The sequence below is a fragment of the Ictidomys tridecemlineatus genome (genome assembly GCF_052094955.1).
Source record: "Ictidomys tridecemlineatus isolate mIctTri1 chromosome 12 unlocalized genomic scaffold, mIctTri1.hap1 SUPER_12_unloc_3, whole genome shotgun sequence".
NCBI classification, from domain to species: Eukaryota; Metazoa; Chordata; class Mammalia; order Rodentia; family Sciuridae; genus Ictidomys; species Ictidomys tridecemlineatus.
The window spans coordinates 348,934-374,912 of record NW_027520961.1 but is presented as its reverse complement, the minus strand read 5'-3'; the positions used below and the strand labels follow the sequence as shown (position 1 = coordinate 374,912).

The window sequence follows — 25,979 nt, the reverse complement described above, 5'->3', positions numbered from 1 at the left end:
TGAAAAATATAAAGCTATGGAAACAATAAAATGATCAAGCATTACTAGGGGATAGTAAGTAGGAAGGATGAATAGGAGCACAGAGAATTTTTAAGGTAGTGAAGATACTATATGTATGGTACTATAATGTGGATACATGTCATTGCTAATTTGGCAAAACCCATAGAATATACAACGCTAAGAGTGAGTCCTAATGTAAACTATAGACTTAGAATGATAATATGGGTTGATATAAGTTTCACTGAAACATATTTACCAACCTTGTGATGGATGTTGATAAGATAAGGCTACACAGTGTGGGGGCAAGTGTACATGGGAAACCCATACTTTGTTCTCAGTTTTGATGAGAACATACTGCTCTATAAATTTAAGTAATTAGGGAGGAAACAGCTTGAGAGAATCAGCAGAAATTGGTCTTTCCTGGTCCAAATAAGGTCTATGAGGTTGACATGCAACCAATGTAAATATTGAACTCCTTTGTAAGGACTAAAATTTAATAATCATGTACCAGTCTTTACTTTTGCTGGTAAAGAATCTAATAACTCTTAATATCATGTATATTTACAGTTTGTTCATCTTAATTTAGATATTTTTCAGGGAGGAGGAAAAGGCAGCCTTTGTTGGAGTCATCTCACTCTGGAGGACCTCAATTTCCTGAGTTGATCAGAAAAAAATCCTAAAATGTCATGCAGAGTTCAGTGTTTTAAGTTTGTGTCACATTTAGGCTTATTTGCTTTTTCTATCTTCTTCCAAATAATGTACATAATATGGTTGCCAATTTTTCTGTGGTTGGGTTTGAACAATGATAAATGGATCAGAAGTCACTGAACTCAGCAATTTAATGTATCTTTTATTGCTAATTGTATGTACCACTTTTAGTTTAAGGTGAAATTGTTCATTTTTCTACAGGGACTAAATAGGCCAAAGAATAGCCTTCCACATGTTCACTTAAAGTGACTTCTGTGACATATAATATCTCAAATACCTACCTACATGCTTAATTTTCTAGTCTCTGATCTTCCCAATGTAATGGACTTTAAATGTGTAAACAGATGACCTCTACTACATGTGATAAGTGCAAAGAGAGTAGGATGAATGTATTTCTATGAGGACACAGAATAAGAAGTGTCCACCCTAACGTGGGAAGTCAGGTAGGACTTGATCCATTTGAGCTGAATCTTAAAGTATGGATGAGACTTTCTGATGGAAAAACGAGGGAACTGTGGACCAGTGTAGTGTTTTAGAATAAGAAAAAATGATGTTTTAATTGGAGAATTTCCAAAAAGCAAGAAATGGGATGTGTGGAGCTGTATATTAGGTATACAATCACCTGGGGCTTGTGGTGATTGCAGAGAATTATTTGTCCTTCCCTATTTACTTGTTTGCTGTCAAATGGAGCAGACATTCACTAATATCAATTAGTGACTGGCTAGTGACTGAACTTATGAATGAAGCACAAAGCATAGATGGGAAATATATTGTGAAGAGGTTATGTGTTGAAATAAACTTGAAACATTTTCATCTTCTTGGTTAGAAGAAATCCATTGGAATAATTAAGCTTCTTGAATTTTCATTGCAATTCTATGATGGGTTGCTTATATTTTTTGTGAAGTTTCTCTTTATTCACTAATGATGCCTACAATGTTCCACAATAAAATATACTAGAAATATTTACTCATATTTTGCTTTTGCTAAGAGAATGGCTGTCTGGTTTTCATTTGTATCAAAGGATTTGTTTAAAACAATTTCTGGGCATCATCAGAAGTCTACAGGCAGGAATCTGGTGTGGGGCCTGAGAATCTGAACTGTTAGTGACATCCTAGGTTTTTCTGATGCTCCTGGTCCAAGGACTAACTACCTGTGACAAAGCAGTGTTCAGAAATATCTATTACAAATCATTGGGCTCCTAAATGTTCTGCTCTCTTTTTAAAAAATATTTTCAAGATATATGCATGCAAACATAAAATTTCAAGCAGACATGTGGTTATTTTTTCTTATTGCCTTTGAAGAGATCAGATTGCAGGTGTAACCAATTTTGTGGAATGGACACAAATCCAAATGGTTGAAACTTTATTCATATGTTAAATTCCATTTTATTTCACTAAGGAAACAAATAATTAGTTGAATCCTCAAAAGAGAACTATTATTTTATGATGTAAATGCTCATCCCAAATTTACTTGTTTATGGGAACTGTTTTGAAACATGCTATTTTCTGATGTGGGGACTTATCTGTAATAAATTGGTTTTCCTTAAAAAATGCAGTGAGTGAGGGCTGGGGATGTGGCTCAAGCGGTAGCGCGCTCGCCTGGCATGCGTGCGGCCTGGGTTCGATCCTCAGCACCACATACCAACAAAGATGTTGTGTCCACCGAAAACTAAAAATAAATAAATAAATTAAAAAAAATGCAGTGAGTTTTTCATGAAAATCAAAGGGAGATCCATAGAGTAAATAAAGGGACCAGGGAGAGGACAAAGAGGGAAAGGGAAAATACTAGGGAATGATATTTGTCAAATTATAGTGTTATATTATGTGCATGTATGAACACGTAACAACAAATCCCACCATTATGTACAAGTATAATGCAGCCATGAAAAATATGGGAAAAATGCAGCCAGTTTTACTGGATTGCAGGAAGTCCCAGCTTTCTACACTATTCTCCAAATCCCACATAGACTAGCCACAACCTCGTGGGTTCCATCAGTTGCAGCCAAGCCCCAATTATCTCTGCCAGTAACTGTTTCCCCACTTGCTGTGAATCAGAACTACCCGCTTTTGTTCTGCTTTTGAAGCCAGTGCATATGCTTGAGTGATCAGTTCCAGGCTGCTATTGGCTCTTTTTGTACTAATGCAGGACTGTCGCATGTGCATGTGTACATGTGAATGTATGAGCACGCGTGAAATCTGGTGCTGGCACCTGGTCAGGCTCACGAGGCTGGTTAGAAGGTGTGATATGCTGCTCCGCCCCCTCAGAATGTGCCCTCCAGATGAGGTCCTCTCTGAATCAACTGGGTGGGTGTAGTGTCAACCTCCTTCCTTCAGTAAACTCCAAGCACAGAGAGCAGCTTCTCTGAGTGGAAGAAACACTGACATATGGGAAGGACAAGAATAGCAAAGGGATTCAAATCTGGCCTTAAAGATTATTTAGATAAACACAGAAAATTGACAACACATGGGGGTGTAAAGAAGTCTCATTATGAAGTCCCCAGTGGGCCCACATAGGTTTATCTTGTCGCCCACAGGGACAGAAGTTTCTGTTCTCCATGGGTATATAAAAAGGAGCAGAAATCCGTGATCCCTTTTCTGCTAATGGGATGTGACTGCCATGGTGAATTAACACTTTTCATTTAAGGTTCATTTTGTTTTGGTGAATGGCACAGGTAATATTTCATTTGTCAGGTATTTACTTATATTTGTTCCAAAGTGTGTTTGAAGAAGAGGGTGGGTGGGAAATAAAGCTAATCTTGATGGGAGAACAGTGTGTATTCTCTTTACTTAGAGAGTTGAAAATTTATCATGACATATGCTGGCTGCACAGTCAAAACTTATCACCGCCCACAAAGTTGGAAGCACGACAGGATAGCTCTGTGGGAGCTGCTTCCTCAACAGATGAGGTTTGATATGTCAAGTGCAGGACCTGAGAAAAGCAAAAAGTAATCCTTTTAGCTGGGCTCTGCATTCATGGGGTGGTAGAAGAGATTTCATTAATCTCTTGTGAAATGTTTTTTAAAAGCACTGTTTTACAGAGCTTATAATTCTTGGATAAAATTTGATCATGACTTTTAAGTCAGGAGACATCAATCTTCATATTAAAGAACATTGATTTATACTGTTCAGAAATGCAGATGAAGGGAAAAATATTCAAATCTAGCAAATTTTGTTTGTATTTTAATCACAAATATTGGGAGTATTTTTCCCCTGTAGACTGCGGTGACTTTAAATACTATGGTGTTTGCACAATTCTTTTTCAGACTTAACACTGAGTTGACATAATGATATCCTATGGTGGTGAGCTTTACAAAGATATTGGCCTTTTCTGTAAGAGCTGCATGTCACATAATCCAAAAGTTAAAATTTCAGCTAATGAAATATTTTTAATGTTTATGTCCCTAGTCAAACATTGTGACCCTTTTTATAGATCATAAATGTTTTAATGGATTAATACTGTGACCACTTTCAAGTATATAGTGTCAGCATCTCTTTCAAATAGGCTTTTGAAGATTTCTAACTTATGACTGCAAGGTCCTTCTTCCCACACTGGATACTAGTCATTAAAATTTGGCATTTCTCTGATCAGAGTTCTCTGGCCTTTTAATGATTCATCATTTTGCAATAATTTGTCCTCTAAATCTGTTCACCATTACACATGAGTGTGTTACCAATAACTTTTATTCCTAAATGAAAAGTTTGGATTAATATGTGTATAAAAGTGCTTCGAAACTTGAAATCCTAGCTTCTTTTAAAAATGTGCACATTGTATTCTCTTCCACTGTTTGTTTTTCTCTTTGCATTTTTCTGACATTTCTCTTGCCTTTCTTATGCTGTGTTTCTCCCTCTGCTTTTTCACTGTGTTTCTATTCCTGCAGGTTTGTCTGCTTCACTGGGGCTTAAGGTATCAATTCTGAATTTAAATGATCTCTGAAACCTGTATTTCTACTTCCATTTTCCTACCTGTTTATAAGTGAGGGTGCTTAGGATAGAATTACCAGAAACATAGAAGATCTTCTCACATGGGAAAGAAATCTGTAGAATTCTAAATGATATCCAATTATAGATTTTTTCCAAATATTCCATTTTCCCTATCTCATATCTCAATATCTAACATTCATTTCATCCATAGCAGCAGAGCACATATACTATGCATATTTTAGGCAATAAGCAAATAACTAGAATGGCACAACAATAATTAACCATTATCCCTTCTGAAAACATTTTACAGAAAGCATAAGTCAAAAACACTTATCTGAAAATAACATTATTAATGGAACACCAGCATGATTCATCAAACTTTTATTCTATAAATTGAGAGGATTTGAATAGCATATAATCTATACTTAATAAGAGGACTTTTTTAAAATAAAATTTTACCTCTAATGAAGTGGAAGGCAGAAGACATGACTTATCACAAAGAAGATGATATCTTAGTGGAATAAAAAGGACAAAAGGATGTTAAAACAAACTTGTATTGTTTTATAGTTGCCCCAGAAAATAAACAAACATACAAATGGAGCTTTAAGTTACATTTCTTATAATGTTAAAAAAAAATAGTGTGGATACTAGAGTCAGTACAATGATCTAGAAAATATATAGTATGGTAATACAGAATTGGATACTAACCCAGCCACAGCCATCACATACTGATAAGCCTACAAAAGGTGGGTTTTCTTTGCATATGACAGGGAAATGTGCATTTTTCAAGGTTTTATTTAGATGCATAGAGTAATGCTTCCCCTAGCTGTGAATTGCTTCCTAACCAAGGCTATTAATTATAATATGGTCACAAGCCAAGAAATGTGTGAGAATACTCTAAGCATGTAAAATATTTCACCAATTAATGCACTTTATAGGATCGGTCCTCCATTTTTTATTAAAAAATGAATTATTGTTGCTATATTATAATTCTAGTAATATCAGGTTTTATGTCCTAGAAGACTAGAAATGGAAAACATAGAAAATGGAGAAGAAATAAAAAAAGATAATTTAGATCAAATGAGTCAGGCATAGCTCAAATGATGAACAATGATTGATGACTGATGATCAACTCACAAAAAAGAACAAACATGTAAATAGCATGTATAAGAGCATGAAAGTCTATGGCCACAATAATAAGAACATTCAAACACATTCTCAAAATGCCTGAAAGTACTGATAAATTTCAAACTGGTTTTATTACATACCAGAAATATTTATTGAAGTTTTATTATGTAGTATGTTACTTGATTAATAGGTGATACTTTCAATTTTTAAACCAATTTAAAAAATCTTACATATACATGATACATAGTAATTTACAAACATTATTTAGAATATTTCTATTATAATGCTAATTTTAAAAAATAGAAAAAACTGGGAACTGTGCAATTATTTGCTCAAGTGGTAAGAGCCAAGTGGCAAAGCTAGACCTAATGTTCTCCAAAAAAACATCACCCTTTCTATATCTGGATTGAAAACAATTCTTTAAAAAAACAACAATGTTTTCTACTCATTCTTTTTAATGAATCATAAAAATATATAACCTGTTTAAGAACAAGTCCCATCAAAATCATTATAGTAACTTATAAGAGGTTTCTAGTTAATATGGTGAAAGGAACATATATAGAAAAGCCCCCAAGTAAAATAAAATAAAAATGATATATGAGTTTAAAAGAAAAGGAAGTTTCAAGAGAAGTGAAAAAAATACATAGGATCTTAAAGCCAAGGCAATTAATAGAAACTAAAGTAGCAGAGATCTTGGAGGTAATGGAGAACAAATGTTATTTACCAGGAAGAAGTGATACTAAGACGGTTTATGCTTTTGGGGGAACTGTTAAGACTTACTCCTTGGTTTAAAAAATTAGGTACAATGAGATAAAAATGAAAATTCATTATTGGTAGCCCTCACAATCAAATTGCATCAATAATCGTCTGCAGTTGAACCCCAGAAAGAACCCACCAAGTGTTAGAATGGCTGGCTTCCCTTTTGCTGGACTGGAGTCTGAACAAAAAAGCTGGACAGGGGTTTAAGTCTATGACTGTCTTACTGCATCTAACCTTCAGCCACCATGTGAACACTGTTGTCTCCCCAGATAGAAATAAACTGTTCGACCAATTTGAGATTCCCCAACTTTAGCCCAAGGTGTGAAGGATATGTGAGTGAAGAGTAAACACCGAATGTGTCAAACTTTTCAGCTAGAGTTATCTTTTGGTGAGGTGAAGTGTCCACCTATTTACAGTTAAATAATCCAAGTGTTGTTTAGCTGAGAGAAGACAGGCCTTTCCAAGGTCAGCAATCTGTAGCAAACTGTAAGCCAGTTAGTTGGACAACACTTCCAAAGTTGTGTTTATTTTTGGACAAAGCCATTATTCTTAAATTGCTGACTTTATGGACACAAGACTATAATAATGAAGGCCAAAACCACATCTCAGCTATAGCTAATGAATGAAGGACACTTCTTCTGGAGAATAGCAACTTGGTAGAAAGGTAAAGAGGAAGGAGGTGTCATGATACCACCAGCAGCTCACATTCACTGGATGTTCTCTACCAGCCACAACTGTTTCACACCCTTTACACATTCTGAGTCATCAAAGCCTCACAATATTATTATCTCATGATATAAATTCTGCTGTTATTCTCATTTTTTTTAAAAAAATATTTTTTTAGTTGTTGATGGACCTTTATTTTATTTATTTTTATGTGGTTCTGAGAATTGAACACAGTGCCTCACACATGCTAGGCAAGCGGTCTGCCACCGAGCCATACCCCCAGCCCCTGTTATTCTCATTTTAATCAATGAGGATATACTTAATGATAAGGTCTTTGAAAAGACTTTTTGGCTCCATGAAATTTCAATGAAAGGTGGAGATAAACATTTTCAATGTTATTTTTGTTGAGTAAAATTTCTGATTGTGGGCAAAAGATAGCTCGTCACAGGGAATGGATTGGAGAACACCTTGAACATTCTCCCCTTGACAGAAACAACATCCTCACTTTCTGCCACAACAATTCAATTCTACTGTTAATATCAATTCTTCTGAGTTCCAAAGAAGTTTATATATTCCAGAATTCCATATTCATTTGAAAATTGTTTACCTCTGTTAGGGGTAATAAATCAAACATCTCTATTCCGTAGCTTATGCTTCTAAATGTAACACCTGGCTAATTGTACTCTCTATGTTAAAACAAATATTATTCGATACTAATAAGCTCTAAACAGTAGATTAGATTTGAGGGCTATAAAGATATTCTGCCATCATCTCATCTGGAAGGAAACAAGAGGAAGAACGGTCACTGGGGTGTTGGGGTAAAAAGAAACCTGAAGGAGGAAATGTGAAGCTTCTAAAAGCCAATTTTGTGCACTTTCCAACTTTTCCTACAGTTAATATGAGTTTTATTGTCATTATTTATTTTTTTAAAGAAAAGACTTAAAAAATTTTTAAAAGATATATTTTTCTTTCTATGTGATGGATAAAAGAAGTTGTTGATTAAGTTAGTAACATATGGAAATTCAAAGTAAGGACTGACTAACAGCTCAGGAGACCATGCTGTTAATCCTGTCCCTGAAATGACTTAGCTGTGTACTCAGTGTTCTCATCTACAAAACAGAGAGATCCCACAAATGATCTTTAATGGCTTCTGCAAGATTCCTGACTCTTGAAAGCCAAGTTTAGGAAGAGATTAACTAGAACAATCACCCCACACTGCTATGTAACTACACATATTTTGGCTTATTCTCTATTCATATTATACTGAAAGTATAAAATGAAAGCATTTTCTAAATATACTTCCTTATTAGTTTTCTTTCTCATTTTATTAATATTATTAAAATTAGAGATCTCTTAAGGGAAGAGGCTATTACTTTAAAATTTATTTATAGTTCTGTCTTAACACAGTATTATTTATAGTTGTCAATCAATTTGTTCTATTAAAATTCATATATCTTAACAAGATATAAGTAAAAACAAGAAAAATAAATATTCTAAGTCCTCAACTGCTTTTTAATTTCCTTTTCTACTTGTCTTTATTCATGCTTTCAGTAGTTGAGCTACTGTAGTAATAGTTGAACATTTTAAATTTGTATTTGTTCACGGAGAGCCACTTTCTAGCCAACTACTACCAAGAAGTAAAACCTAAGACTTTGGTAGTAACTGACATTTATGCCAGTATATTATATGGACTCTAAAGACAAATGTGAAAAATTCATTCTGAAGTGAAGATTTTATAATGTTGAGTGCTCTGTATTAAAAGGCTCTCAACAGCTTTAAATGAGTGAATGAGAACACATTAATTACTTGTCATTAAAAGTAGATGAAAATTTCATTCTCTGATATATTCTTTCTTTGAATCTTGTTAAGTGGCCTTCATTTGGCACAGCATCTGTTGCTTCTCTTTTTACAAAGTTGAGAAAACAATAACTCATTGGGAGGTCAGCTGAAAATCTTTAAGTAGAAACACATTCTATAAATGAACATTATCATTGACATCCTTTTCTCAGTTTCCAACTTTATATAACCATCAAGTTTTGGTTCTTACTTTGGTCACATTATAACCAGATTTTTGTGGAGGAGGAAACTTCAGTGTAGTAGAAAGTACAAATACTTATTATTACCTAATAGAAGATAAAGTGAGAGAGTAATAAGAAACGCTTGGTAGCTATGATTAACAAATAAAAAATATCTCTTGCTTCCTTCTGTATTCAGGAGCTTGCAGTGATTTCTACTATCTTTTAAATGATGTCTAAGTAGTGTGGCTAAATTTCAAATTTGTCTTTCAACTGACACTTTGAATTTTCTCTCTTGTGAAAATTTCAAAGGGACTTTCATTTGCTTTTCCCAGATAATTCTGTCTTCTTCCTGCCATATATCAATAACAACAATAACAACTAATATTATCTGAGTACTTGTTATGTTAAAGAAATATTTTTTAAAATCTTCATTATTTAATTCTTACACACAAAAACCCAGTGAATGAGAGGGAGTGACATCATCAAGAAGGTGAAAATCCTAGATCCTTGTTTTGCCCCTGGAGACAAAAATCAACATTAATAGATGGAACAATTACTTTGTGAGGAATCCAGAAACCAGTTAAGAGACTCCTACAGTGCAGGTGAGTACAAATCTAGGTGCACTGAAGTCAGTAGGAGAATTCCTGGACCTCATTCATCACAGTTCCTTCCTTGGCTCAGTTTTGTGTGCATGTGGTGTCACTGGGGAAAACAACTCCCAGCTCCTGGCTTCTCCTTGGGAAGGAAAGAGAAGACTCAAACATGTCCAACATTCAGACTTTTGGAGACTTGCTGAAGGAACTGATTTCTGTCTGGTCTGAATCTCAGGAGAATAGTAAAGGGCACTGGATTGAAAGTCATTGAAAACAATAGTGGTGTTTTGTAGTAGTATACATTAGTTCAAAGTAGTCCCTCCCTCTAGCCCAAGAAAAAATAAGTTGGAGAAAAGTTCCAAGTCTCAGTATTCCCCAGGAGAGAGAAATAATTGAGGTATGTGTCCATTAGTCAGGATTTGGGGGAGTTCTGCCCAAGAGATTGACTTCTATTTTGCCTATCTTTTAGTGTTTGTAGGACTTAGCATACCCTAAAAGTCTGTAGGGCACTGAAAATAAAAGAGAGTTGGAAAGTTTGTGGCACTGCCAGAGAATGTGCATTAATGCAGATATGTGCAAAGTGAGCAAAGGTACATAGCTTCTGATAAAAAGCAATTGTCAAATTCCTGATTGGGAATTTAAAAGCTCACATTTAGAGGATGCATCCACAAAAAAGTTTTGAAGAACTCCCAGAATCTGTATCCAAGATGATTGGTGAAGATCTTTTGGGGTACAAAACCAGTTTGTGATGTTTGGGAAAGGTTGCTTTTTTTTCCCCCCCAAATGTGAGTCTCAAGGAAGAGTTCAAAGGCACACAAAGAAACAAGGCACTGTGATACAAAGAATATCATAAATCTCCAGAAATTGACTCTAAAGAAATGGCAACATATGAAACATCTGGCATTTACTTCAAAATAACTGTAGTAACAATGTTCAATATCTTAGAAAAATGACATGTCAACAAAATGAGAAAATTTATAAAGAAATAAAAATTATGTGAAAAAGAAACAAAAATTAGAGCAAAGAATACAATAACTGAATTAAAAATTCACTAAAAGTATTCAAAAGAAAACTTGGTTATGCAGAAGAAATCAGAGAATTAAAAGATAAGTCATGTGAAATTAGCAAGTAAGAGGAACAAAAAGAATGATTAAGAAAGTTAAAGAAAGCTTAAGAGACTTCAGAGAACCCCAAAGAATATTTGGTAGGTATGTTGTAAGTGCCTATTAAAGATAAATCTCACTGACTCTTGCTTTTATGGAATATATAGATAGTCTGACAAAAGGTCATCTTTTACTCTTTGAAACTGGATATATTTCCTTTCCTTATTCAAAGTTTCAACCACATCGAGTTAAAAGCATTGTCTATAGTAAAAAAGTAAAAACTTGATTGATTGACAAACATTTAGAAACAGACATAATTTAGCAAAATCCAATCTGAGAGTTTATTCTAGAAAATCCCTACTGATATATTAGAAAGGTGACAGGGATAGAAGTTCCCATATTAAACACTCACAGAGACAACTTTGGTAGGAATGTATTTCATGCCTGATATTCCTAAAAATCATCACCTTGATGATGAAGGTAAAGATAATGAATGCAATTTAGCTCCCTGGCTCACAGAATTTGATTTTCTCTATTAGTTGTAGGCATGCATCATTGCAGACTTGTAACTCTTTGATCTCACTTCTCTGAATCTCAAAGTAATATCTGTAAGTACTATGAAAGGGTGTTAATGAGGCACAAAAACATGGTCAATGTAATTTTCCCATTCAGAGTAAGAATCTAGCCAATAGTACAGAGTTAAGAATGGTATTCTAGTACACTTCATAAATATGTAGAACAATCTTCTCTCTCTTTAAAAAATGTATTCATTGTCAAGGGAAAATAACTATTATATAGTATTTGGTTGCCAATTTAAAATTAAAGCTAACTGTCCCTCTCTGTGCTTAAATGACCTCAATTTGTAACTACCTGGATTGCCTCCAGAGTCATCTATAATTTAATTATCTGTATCCTAGCTCACCTAGAAGGGCTCAAAATGAAATGGTGACTTTGGTTTCTGAGGCTAGAATCAATAGCCATTAGGAGAATGAGGAGATTTTTTAATCTAGGGAAAAAAGCAAGTACTTAAAATATTCATTGCATCAGCCTCAAAACTCTAGTACCCAGACAGTACAGGTATGGTGGAATTTTTATCACGATGCCCTACACAGCTTTTATGCCTGGAAAGGTATGGGTTAGGGTAAGAACAGATTGTCAATTAGAATAAGAGCTGAAAGTTTAGTTTTCAGAGAACTGTGAACTTGTATGGCACATTTACAGAGGCAGACAGATCCTGAAGAACAGAAATAGATGAAGCTAGAGATAAGAAGAAAATCTTAATGCAAGCCAATTGTGTGAGTTTTCTCTAACCATGTCATTGGCATCATGTAAATGCCAGACATCATCTTATATACAGCTTAAACATAGCAGATGTTGGCATTTAACTATAGATTGCTATGAGAGAAAATTGCCCTTGAATGAGAAAGGAAGTTTACTGGTAAGGAAAAATGATCTTTCCTGTTAACAGTTATACCCCAATAATAGAATTGTTTCCAACCAGCGATTGTGGGGTAGGAAAGGAGGAGAGATGTAATGATACCTCAATTCCAATCTAAAAAAGAAAGAAAATCAGCTTCAGTTTAAATTGCAATGTGTGGGTTGTATACATAGAACTTTCTCCTCCCTCTCTTCTCAAACCTCAAGGCTTCATGTTAAATGGGACAAATCACATCCTTCATAGTTCTGCTCTGTTTGGTACAGCTGCTTGCTGCAGGTGGTGCCCTAAAAATATATTGTTTGTTTATTTTGCAATATAGCCGTCTGCAGAGTGGTACCTAAATGTGCAACTGCTCCCTTCTCTTTCTGTCAGTGAACCGCATGATGAAAGACTAAGACCTCTGCCAAACCTAGCATGAAAAGGCCCAAATAAGAGGCACAGGTAGTGCTTGAGGTTCAGCTTCTGATAAGTTCCATTTTCTCTGGATTCATGAAGCAAAGCTGACAAGCAGACTATCTGTCATCAGAGACTGGATTTTAGTGAAGCAAAGCCAAGCAAAAACTGCCTTTGTTGGGAGAATAATTGTGCTACTCAGGAGATTAACATCTGTAAGCATATGGGATGTAAAAGGAAAAAACTCAATAACACATCACAAAAAATAATAAAAGCAAAGACTAATCTCAGTTATATATTTATGTAGATATATTCAAATAGAGATTTTAATGATTTTTTAAATTTATAATTTATATGACCAAATAGTTTTTCTGTTCACATTGGCAGAGTGCAGTATAATAATTTACATGTAAAATATTTTTTAAACTATGGTTAATATAATGATACACAAAGTTAATATTACTAACGAATATTATTTTAGCATTTTCTCATTGAATGAATCCTAGAAAAACACCTCCCAGGTTGGGGGGGTGCAGTTAAGTGATATAATACTTTTGTAGTATATGTAAGGTATTGCATTCCATCGTTGGTACCAAAAAATAAACAAATAAAAAAACCTTTCCCAATATTATAAGTTTTATACGAACTATTGCTGCATTAGAAAGAATAATAATAATGAGTCATGCCTATCCAATCCTAGGCAAGTCACTCTTTTCTACAGAAATTTTATATAACATCAATGGGATGCTGATAAATAGGTTTTATAATGGTTAAATAAGTAAAATGTAAAACTATAAACATTTTCTAGAGATATTTTGAAAACAATTGGCTTCTGGTGAACAAGTCACTAATATTCTCCTAAAATTTAGTGATTTGTAAATGCATTTGGATTATTAACACAGGAGGAAAGAACACAGCAAGAGTAAAGATGAGGACATGATTCTAACCTTCAGAAATAGGAATGATGTTGTTTCCACTGAGAGTGATGTAGAGAAGGACAGGAAAGTGAAGACTTGAGATGGGAAATAATGACTCAATGTCAGGCTCATCAGGCAGACAGAAACAGAGAAATGGAAGAAGGCAAAGCGAATAGAAAAAGTTGAACAAGTAAGTCTGAGGCTAATTCCAATATGAGAAATGGAGGGTGGAAAGGATGACCAGATTCTGAAGGAAAGTCATGAGTCATTTAAAGAGAGCAGAATTTAAATAGAAAGTAGATTATATGAAATAGAGTTCAATAACTGAACTTACTTTTGAGTATGTGAGCTGTGTTTGCTGACTGCAGATTGCAAACCTGGTCACAACTCCCGTGTGCTCTCATGTAGAGGCCATAGTCCTACCTTTAATGCTGCATCTCCACATGGCTCAGTCCTCACACACAGTCAGAATTTAGGTAAAACGTCACCTATCTAAGTGGCCTTCTCTGGCTATTCTCCAGTGGCTCTCTTTTATCTTACCCAGCTTTATTCATCAGCAGAGCATTTACATATTGGACATACTATATATATTCTATACATATATATATCTACATATATATATATGTATATATATATATATATATACACATACATACACACATAATATGCATGCCTCTTCTCATAAGAACATACATTGCATGGGAGCAGAGGCTTTGACTCACCCTTGCATCTCCAATGAGAATACCAATACACTCAGCAAATATTTGTTAACTGGCAGAATGTATATAAAGCAGTTTCAAGCTCCAAGCAGTTGAAGAATATGGAGGAATCAACTTTTTAATTTGAATATTTAGATTAAATCTACACAACTTTAAACTACCATTTGAAAACTTAAAATCTGTACCCACTGAAAGTTGTAGTGTCTCATACTTAACTGATTGCAACTTTTAATTGAAACTTGAACATAGCTTTGTGGCATTTCAATTTGACCTCTCTCCAGAAGCAAGAAGCCTGGGAAAGCTCTTTATCCTGAAATATAAAGCTCAATACATGATAAATTGAATCTGGAAAAAAAATCATCTTTCTCTATGAATAAGAGTCTCTGTATCAATTCCATATAAGTGAAATCTGTGCAGCTAATAAATGAAGAAAATGTGTCTTCTGCACAGAGCTCAGTTTTATCTACCAGGAAAAGAATAAAAGTAGGGAGTGATAAGCTGTTTGGTCTTGCTGTGGACTACTAGTCAATCTAGATACTGATGAAGCTCCTGAGTGTATTAGCAGACAGCAGTTTATGACCCATTATTCCACATCTTATGCTGGTGATACATTGTCATGCGGACTGAATTGGTAGCTGAGATATATTATTACCCAGGACACAAATCTATAGCATTGCTTCAGTGGGGATCTTCCAACTCAGTTCCAGGATAATTATTACAGCACTTTGGAACTTTAAGTCTATAAGTGTGAACCAAAGAAAATGTGGGCAATACATCTATGTAATTTCAACTCATATCACACGCTCATAATTAAAGGACAATAAGGACAATGTATTTTTCCATATGGTTTGCCCTCTCCTTTATGACATTTTTAATATCAAGCTTTCTTTGATAACTTGTCTAAATCTTTTAATTATAAGCAACATAAACTTTTCTAAGTTTGTGAAATAAGTGCTGAAAATGAATACCCGACCACCTTTGAATCACTAACTTGAATTTTTTTTCTGTACTTCACAGTATAATTTCAGTTAAAATTAGTTTCCATAGTAAATACATAGTATATTAGGATTAAATCAATGTAAACATGGCATTCAACTAAAAGAATAACATGAAATTACAGCACGGGTGAGCTGTAAAATTTAGAAATTAAAAACAAAAAGAGAACTTACCCATAATTCTGTGATGAAGAAATCAATAAAGTTGTAGATAGAGAAGTAGAGAAAGTGAAGATGAATGATTGGAAGATATTTGATAGTGAGAGCAAAAAGGGATGATTTGTATTTATAAAGTTGCTAATAATAAGCAGCCCAAGCTTTAGAGGTGGAGCTATTCAGAATCAATATAAAATAGCAGAGCAACTCATATATTTTAGAATATAAGAAGACAGAAAGAAACTCATAATATCCTTGGAGCCATAGCATTCTCCACTTAATTCCATGACTCTGGAATCATGTTTCCAATTAGCATTAACAAAAATAATCATGTGGCAACTACCTCATTAAGTATAATAAATTTATCATCATGAATTACGTTAGGAGGACTAAAAGTGATAAACATATGTGTGTGAAAAGTTGTGGTCTTGACTCTCAGGTTCTTGCTTGAGAGGGATTTAGCATGATGGGTGGTGGAGAGGACAAATGGCGGAGTCAGGGAGAAGGCAGCCATGATGCTAAGGAAAGGGAGAGAAAGAGAGGATCCAGACTAGGAATGACAAACCTTGCCATGTGGAAGGGTGTGTGGGTTGAGAATAGAAGAATTTTAAATCCTGTTTGTAAGATTGGTAAAAGCAAAAGGTACAGAGAAAATATCACAGATGGCTCTTCTTCCACTGTGTAAACACCATTTAGCCTAAGTGTGTTTGCCCATATTTTTATTCTTTTCCATTCAAGTATAACATGCTAAACAATAAATTATCCCTCATATTATAGCTGTCAGTATAAATCATGTTTATATCCCTCCTTTGAGAATGCCATGCTCCTACTTAGAAATGCTAGCAGATCTTACTACTATTGTTCTATCACTGTGTTTAATTTCCAGTGAGAAGGAAATTGCTACCAAAGATGTTATTTCTTAAGAATTTTGTATCACAGTAATTGATCACGACTGGAAAAACATCCTAGAAGACAATAGTATTGTACATTTCAAAGGAAGATGTCAACCTTTCGTTCTCAGGCCAATAACTTGTAATATTTTTCACAAGATACTATATTTAGTGTATTTTAATATACTTCACTTGTTTACAAAATAATTTGTGACTTAATACAATTTATTTAATTCTGAAGCAAATTTATGATCATACAACTAAATATAAAAATAGTATTGTACACAGTTCATTGTACCATATTTTATGCACAATACTTTATTCAATTTAAATCTCCTATTATTAAGAAAATAAAATTATTAGTGATTGGTCATGTCTTTAATCATCACTGCCATTTGACTGTACTAATGTGTTTATTATGGGTGTTTCCTAACATTCCCACAGGTACAGTGAAGTGCTTAGGAGGTAAGCAAGTCCTTTAAACATGACATACAGAACAGATAGATATTGCATGCTGATTACAATAATTGATAAGGGTCTGTGAACATAGGCTAGTGGTGCAGTACACTAAATAGTATTATATTGGTTTTTAGAATCATGGTAATATCTGGGGAGTAAGTAAACTTAGTAGGATTTAGTTCATTTTTTGCACGTCATTATGAGTTATTCTGAAAGGATTAAAGTATTCTCAATGAGCAGTGAAAGAAACTGAGCTAAGGAGAAAATAAATAATTCTACCTTTATTGTTTTTCAAGGCAATTTCTTTAATGTTATCTCATTTAGTTCATAATTACAAAATAGTTTATTATACAACTGGGTATAAGATTTAAGGATTGTTACTCTCAGACTGTGAATATTTTACCTTATAATTCTAAATTTGCATGTAGGGAATACCAGAGAATATTAAAAAAAATTTACATTTAATTTGACCTCAGAGGCTGGTTAAATTCTGGCACTCTGCTTCTTCGTGTGTTCACAGAACTACATAACAATTTACAAGGGCACTTTTCAGTAATAAAGGAAAATAAAGTCAAGAAGCTGTTAACTGTTTTGTGATTACTATACCCAAAAGTTGATTGGCATCTGCAGATAAGACATCAGGGCTTTACCCTTTAAATCGATATTGTTCAAAGGAATTTATTATGGTTGAGAGGAATAAGAAATAAGCTTATTCAATAAATTCCTTTGAACAATGTCCTTTTAAAGGATAATGCCCCGATGTCTTATATATGTCAACCAACTTTTGGTTAAAATATTCATGAAAACTGCATACTTTAATATCTATTGAATAGTATTCATTCAATAACAATAATATTTCTTACTCTTCAGGGATATATCCAGTTGGAGTTTTCAAATAAGTTGAACTTATTTATTTATAAGTTTTGTTACATTCAATTGCATCAAAAAATATCCTTTCTGGATTCAATTTGCCATTCTCCTATTTCAGAAAGTATCCTTGGAAAAACTCCCTATTTATACTAATACTTTGTTCTTTTCCTCATATTTTGAAATTTTCATAAACTGTTCTGATGCTACAGAAAGACATGCCACTTTCATTTTGTTTCTTGGGCCACTAACTTTTGAAAGGGAGATCTGTGCTTCTGAAAACCTGCACCACAGCTGGAGTAGCAAGTCCAACAATCAAGCCAAGCCTCAAGCTGTGAAGCCCACCTGGAAGTGGGGAAAGAACCCCAGTCTTCACTCTAACCCTTGTGTACTGTAGTTAGCAAGTAGTTTTGTCTTAATAAGAAAATGATTGCATCACCTTCAACACTGGACTAGTCATCAGAAGATTCAGTTTACAGTTCTAGAAGTATACCAACTCACTCTTTTGGTGGAAATACAGAACTCATGGTATAGATGCACAGATTCATTATTTGATAAGAAGCTCATTATTTGAAGGGCCTGACCTTGATGTCCAGAAAAGGAAATGATTTTCAAGACCCAGGAAGAATTTGATGAGGCAGCCAGAGCCCTGATGCCCTTTGGAATGAGAGTTACCTTCCCTGACCAGACTCCACTTGGTTCTAAGAAATTCAGGAAGTAAGAAGGATCAACAGTGAAGAGAAAGGGAAGGCACTAATATTTTCAGTGAAAATTTTAAAAATCACATTCACCAAAGACTCTACCTGAGGTCTAAGGAAACGGAATTTTTAGGAGTTATGGCATGGCAATCCTTTAAGAAAAAAAACCTAAAGAAATTTCTATTCTCAGTCAAGTTGAATTTACTGTTTTAGAGTAGTTCTCATTTCTGTTGCTGTACATTCTGAGAGAATTTTTAAAAATTTTACCTGAAAATTAAGTATATTTGAAATGTAAGCTTGATAATTTTTTTATTAGTTTAAATGACATCCTTGTAAAAGATCAGTTGACCAAATATGTGTGGATTTATTTGGGGGCTCCATTCTGTTCCACTGGTCTATGTTTGTCTTTATGTCAGTACCATGCTGTTTTAATTACTATAGCTTTGTAATTCTTTTAAAATTGAGAAGAATGATACTTCCAACATTGTGGTTTTTAAAACTGATTTGGTTATTCAGAGTATTTTTGTGGTTTCATATGAGGTTTAGGACTGCTTTTATGTTTCTGTAAAAAAATGCCATTGAGATTTGTATAAGGAATTTATTTAATCTATACATCATTCTGAGTAATATGAACTAGTTTAGCTGCAAAAGATGTATTTATTTTGATATATTATAAATATTAGTATATTTTAAAGAGATCTATAGTGTCATCCATTTAAATATGTCCAATTAAATTAGAATATCACTGTGATTTGAAATTCACCCTAACATGCATACACATACTTAAGGATTATAAATTTTATGTAGTTCATTTTCTTTGAATTTGCACTGCTTCTACACTGCTTTCACAGAATTTTGTTCTAATTAAATATGTTTATTTACTTGAAAGTTGTATTATTGCTCAGTATCTCATACTACTTTGTAATAAATTTAGATGTATATGTATAAGTGTGTATATTCATTGAATATGTATAGATTTCAATTTCATATTTTTCTCAGGTCCATGAGGCAGAAAGTGTTAAAAAATTCTCATTCTGAATATTAATAATAATACTATTCTCATAATTATTATTTTACACACTTGATTTAAAACAAAGTAGTCTGTACAAACTGATCAAAATTATTATGTATGAAAATAAATTTGTATTTGAAATCTCTTTTTATTTATATTAGAATGGGACAGAGTTCAACATGATTCAATTTTTAGCATTTTTTTTAGGTTTAAGTACTGAAAAATCTTTTTCCTAAATAGTAGATGCAGTTTTTATAATGACCAATTTCTACAACTTATCCTAAGTTGCATAGCACAATTTCCATAATTATCTATCACAAAAATTATTTCAAATAATGTACCAAGTTACAAATTTATTAGGGTTTTCTTTCAATTTTAATGAAAGCAAAGAATTGGAAATTGCTCAATTTGCAACAACAATTTCTGGGAAGTATACCAAAAACACTATCAAGACATAATAAATAGCTATTAATTATAGCCATCTCTTAAAGGAACCTAGCCTAATTTTATATATGTAAAAGCTTTAGAAATATTGAAATATTATATAATTTCAAATATATGTTTTTTGATAAAATGTTTTTTCTTAATTAAAAATCATGTGCTTTGAGTATATTTTTACTTAAGCTATGTAGCTGCAGATCTGGCTAATTTAGTTCATAAAGTCAACCAGATCAAACTTACTTTTTTTCTTAAAATTCTGTTTTAATTTTTCAGTTTAAATACATAGAACACAGGATATCCCCATGGCAACCATATGACTTCTGAATATAGCTGTAGCTGAGTAGCAGCAAATACTATTTCTCCACTTTTCATTTTAGAACTACACAAGCTCTTAACTTAGATATAAAGCTTACATTACTGATAGCAATGCCGAATTGACACGAAAATCATGATTTCATGCACTATACAAAGTTTTCCAAATAGGGACGAGATATAACTGAAGGTTGAACTTGAATACTTGAATTTAGCTATGAGCTGTGCAAGGGGTATTGAAACATTTTCTAGCTGGGTGTTGTAATGTACTGTTGCAATCCCAGCAGCTTGGGAAGCTGAGGCAGGAGGATCCCAAGTTCAAAGCCAGCCTCAGCAACTCAGGGAGGACCTAAGAAATTTAGCAAGAACTTGTCTCAAATTAAAAAATAAATAAATAAAAATGGATGAGGATGTGGCTCAGTGGTTAAGGCTCCCTGGGTTCAATCCCTGGTACAAAAAAAAAAAAAAAGTAAAGAAAAGGAATGTTTTCTAAACTCTTCAATGACTTCCTTGATAATTTGTATATAATTTCTAAGCCATATCTAATGGCTTTTGGAACCGGTAAGCTTATTTACATTTTTATCAATATCTTCTGCTAGTCTCCTAAAAGAAATTAATAGTCAACCTGCCATGAATTTAGAAGTATGTCAGAAGTAAAGGAAATAATAAAGGAAATAAAGGAACACAAGACCAAGCAATTTTGGTTGGAGAGGTTTATATAAAGTTTAGAAATATTGATTCTCTGGATGTGGCTAAAGAAAAGAGAGAATAAAGGCTTTATTTACCAATGAATTAGTGGGAATTTTAACATGTATTTTAACAAATATAGTTATTTCAGGTATTGTAATACATGTTCACTCTTAAAATACCATTTATGTATATTTGTTTGCAAAACATATTCATTTTTCATTGTGTTGGTTACAGGGAGTAAGTCTAATGTGTGCATAATAAATATGAGGTACATACATATCCATTCTCCTCACCCATGGCAGATGTAGCCAATCAATCACAGCATTCTTTGCCGCTGAGAAACTGAACATTTAGACTTCAGTAATCCATTTTCCATTAGCTGTTACAGCATTCAGGTTGAAGACTATTTCTCAGCCTTGTTACAAGAAAGAGCACATCCATAATCCCTCTTTACTAGCTAAACATCTTAGGAAAGGTGTCTAACCTGTTATGCTGCACTCATAGGATGGTTACACGGTCATAAGATTAAATTCATGTGAACATATTTTCTAACCAATCATGCATTAAGAAATCCAATCAATTATCTTGTAATGTAAACAACACCATCTCCCTAGTTGATCTCTGTACTTTCCCTACACACATTTTATTTCTTGGTAAGTGTGTTTTTTTTTTAAAAAAATGGTTTTATTAAAATTGTGCACACCTGTATGCCTTCTGAGTGTTATATCTGATACTAACTGGAGAAAAAGACTGCTGGAGGAGGAGAAATCTGGAAACCTTACTTCTGGCTCATCATTATGATGCTCTGGCAGACTTTTTTGCTTGGCTGGAGGCTGTGTGATTAATAGCCCCTCTTCTCAATTATGAGGATATTATACTCATCTTCCTTTGGCTGTAAATGGGAGATGTCTATGTATGTGAGATGCAAATGTGGGCTCTATGAATGCTAATTTCAAAATCAGCCAAAAGTTGATTGGCAGAAAACTGAACAATGCTGTGATAGGCATTCTGGGGGTCAGAAATCTGTGAAAGAAAGGCTGAGTGAGAGTGGAGAAAAGAAGAGCTGGAGAGATTTGGAGTTAATCAAGAGCAATAGTTGGGAAAGCAGCAGTTTATGAAAGCAAGTCTAAGCCAGATATCCCAAAAGGAAATCTGGGATGACGAAAACAATAAAAGTGAGAGTTTAGCTGACATTACAAAAAGTAGGATGAAACTAAGAAGCCAAGACTATGCCCCAAACTGCATGAACTGCTGCATCCTCTGTCTCTTACGTCCCTGAAATGTGTCTGTTTGCACCTGGTTTGTGCCCTTAGGAACTCTGCTCCATTTTTAACTATAACATCCTTCATGTCAGGGATACTGTTGTCTTTGCTTTTCTAGATATCCCAGGGGACAAGCACTCAGGAGTGTTCCCTATATTGGATTGAACTGAATATTTGATTGTCAGAAGGATGATCCGGATAATACAAAAGGGGAGGAGCAGAGAATCCAGACACTATTTAATTAGTCAATAATTAGAGCAGAAGAGATCAGGATGAGTACAGGAAAAAGTCTTTGGTTCATATCGATTACACATTCACATTTTTACATAATGCCATATTAGTGACTGTTGTATTCTGCTACTGATGTGATCCTGCAATTTGTATTTGGGGTAAAAATGGGAGTTTATAACCCACTTGAATCAAATGTATGAAAGATGATATGAGCTTTGTAATGTTTTGAACAACCAATAAAAATAAAATAAAATAGTAAAATTATGCAATGAAAACAAGAGGTTTAATAAAGCATGTACATTGAAATATATTTTTAAAAAAGTCTTTGGGCTGTTTCCAATGAATAGGCAGAGCAAATATTTTAAGATAAGACCTTTTAGGTGGGTTTGCATTATCAACTCAGATTGACTAAGTATTTTGTGTAGCGGACATTTTCAGCCCAAGATGGCTAGACAAGCAAGCCTAAAGTCCCAAAGTGCTGAAACTTCCATGGATAGTTTCTTAGGTAAGAAAGTTGGTAACTTAGTCTCTGGTGTTCCTGAATCAGCATCACAAAAGAACCCCTCCCTGCTAAAGGAAGACCTGGTGAAGAGAAAGAGATAAAGGTGCCACAGCCATTGATACTTGGTTAAAATAAATTTTTCACTCCACTGGGGGACAGAGTAGACAGAAGGGAAAGCCATTGGAATTATTTTCCCCATCTGTTCTTAGGGACTTTCATTCACCTTCACATTCTAGTCACCTTGCCTTTACAGATTAATTTTACTTATGTAAAAGTGTTTTTCTCTGGGCAGTATGACAGACTCAACATATGCTTTCATATCCAAATGCACTTCTTTGCAAATTCCCTTTGCCAAAATTTTATGTGAATATAGTTATACATACACACACACACACACACACACACACACACACACACACAAATTCCAATAATCCTCTTAAAGAGTCATATATAACTGTCCTTACAAGTAAACTGCATCTTCACATCATCCTTAAAATATAGGTGAAAGTTTGCCAAAATGTTGAAGATATTGTAAAAAAGGGATGGGAAGGATAATTCAAATAAAATTTTGTTTAAAACCCTACTCTAAAACATTTGTATTGACATTTAATTTGTCTCAGAGTCTCAGAAATGTTTCACTTTTCTCATGTGAGATTTAACACTATTTAAATGGATTTTAAAAAATGAAATAACTACTTTCATTTCACCAAATCTAACTTGTCTTTAAGATAAGCAAAAATGAACCATTTTAGATTTCAACATGAATACAGAAAATTTTGTTTATTTGAAGAATTGTCTCAGGTTGGACATATTAGGGAAAGATCACTTAGTACTTTAGGTAAGAACATAATTCAAATTTTCTGGAATTTATTCATGTTGATCTTGAAATATTTCGAGTTCTTCCTTCTTGGCTATTTTGTGATTGATGGGACTGTATGACTATAGTGCTAGACAATAAACTGTGAAGAATGAGCTCCTTCTCCCTGGAAGGACCATGCATGTACCAATATGGATCATGCATATCTTTCTGTGATCTTGGGCATGGCAACCCAATGATAATTGGGTTTGTGGTTATTACACTAGGCTTGTATCCTTATTGACAATGAGTGTAGAGCCTCCTGCTGACACAGGGAATAAACCTGTATGTCACAAAGACTTAGGAAATGTTTTAGTAGCACTGCATACATGTAGTCTATCATAACATCCATATTATATATATATATATATATATATATATATATATATATATATATATATATATATAATATTAAATGGTTTTAACTCTTAAAGAATTTTATATAAAATGATTACTGCCTTTATATGCAGAACTTATTATCTTCTGTTTTTCAATTGGGTGTCCATATCACCTGTTATTCAATTGGGAGTCCATATCACCCTCAAAGTAATTCACTGAAGAAAGAGGTAAACATCAGATTGCACTTGAATTATTTTTGGCTAACAATTGTAAGACTATGAACCTCAACTGCAGATCTATATGGAATCTAAAAAAATACATGTGGCTCTAGAATCTGAAATGATTAAATGGATTCATATAAAACAAAGTTGCCTTAACAATGTAAGTCCTACAATATTATGCAATTAACCTTAGTGATAGTTCTTCTTGAGAAAGAGATGTCTTTATCTATATTTTTCATAATAATGCAATCTAATATAACTTATTTTTTATAACTTAAGCATACATTACATAAATTTGTTATTTATTCTCCTACTTCCTCCTGATCGGAGGACTCTTTTTTTGGTACAATCCTATGAAACATGGCAGCATGAAAGTCTAGATAGAATTTCAAGGAAGGATGACTTGTTCAGAAAGGAGGAGTGTGGATAATAGGTGATGAACAGTGCCCAGGGGAAATCTAGGAAGAAGGAAGTACGGCATAGGGCAGAGGAAGAAAGAAATCCATGTACTGGCACTTCCAGAAGAAACACTGAGGGAGAAGGTGCATTGAAATCTCATGTGTTTAGGAAAGTTGAATGTTAGCTGTGAAAACTCTCTGATATTCCTGTAGATCTTTGGAAAATTCTACCAAATCAGATAATTTAATCTTGACTGATTAGATTTCCTATGAAAAATGCTGATGATGTTGAAGGCCAATTAATGATTGATGAAAAAAAATCAGCATGCATAGTCCAGAGGATGGCTTGGTTTAACATATTCTTAATAAAAGTGGCATTAATTAGGAGGAACACACACACACACACACACACACACACACACACACACATTCCCTTTGTGTGCACTGAGTTTGCCCAGAAATAAAACAAATTCCAGAAGCACTAGAGGAAGTGGTTGGCTGTCAACACTTACTGCGAGGATAATCTGGAGGGAACTATGAGCCACTTCTATGTACTGGTACTCCAGAAAACACCCTGAGACCGTGATGTAGCGATGGTCTTCTGGGGCCCAGTCTGGGGCGGGTGTCACTGACGTCACCATACATCCTGGTCCATTCTCCATCCACCAAGATCGGTGCATTGAAATATTAAAAGTCAGGATAAGGTCTGTTTCCTGCAAGAAGGCAATTTATAAGGATGAGAATTACTTCATAAATGTCAGCTTATTTGGGACTGAATTGTTTTCTATTTGTGCATTAATTGTAATACTGAAATGTCTTTACCATTAGGGATCATGAATATTAAAAAGGGAATGATTTAAACTATCATCAGGTTAAAGTCTTATATTATAAATCTGCTGTATATTTTTTCCTTGTCAGAATATTTACTTATACATTTTAAATCTCAAAGTTGTATTTCAATGTGGCAGCATTTCACTTGTAGCTAATGCTCATATTTATAAAATCTTTATGTAGTAAAAGACAATATAGCTTATTTTTCTCCTTTTTATTCTAGTTGTCCCTCTGTATCCATAGGGAATTGGTTTCAGGACCCTCAATCCCTGAAGATACTAAAATCCAAGGATGCTCAAATTCCTTTATATAAAATGTCAGTTGGTTGAGTCTGGATGCAGAATCTGTGGATAAAGAGGCAGACTGTGTTTTGGCAAATCAGTGTCTCTTCAATCTCATCAACTTCTGTGAATTCAGTCATAGTATTTTTTTCATGGAATATCATTAGCAAGTTCTT

General features: G+C 33.9%; 1 protein-coding gene across 2 annotated transcripts in view; it reads right to left on the bottom strand.

Annotated features, from left to right (window-relative positions):
- LOC144372310 (sodium/potassium-transporting ATPase subunit beta-1-interacting protein 2-like) overlaps positions 1-25,400 on the bottom strand; it is a 165,162-nt gene extending 139,762 nt beyond the window's left edge. For both annotated transcript variants that reach the window (XM_078035692.1, XM_078035693.1), the window contains exon 1: positions 25,204-25,400. In XM_078035692.1, the coding sequence (XP_077891818.1) occupies positions 25,204-25,371 (168 nt within the window). In that variant the 5' untranslated portion in view covers positions 25,372-25,400. The remainder of the gene's footprint in view (positions 1-25,203) is intronic.
- Positions 25,401-25,979: the final 579 nt, after the last annotated feature.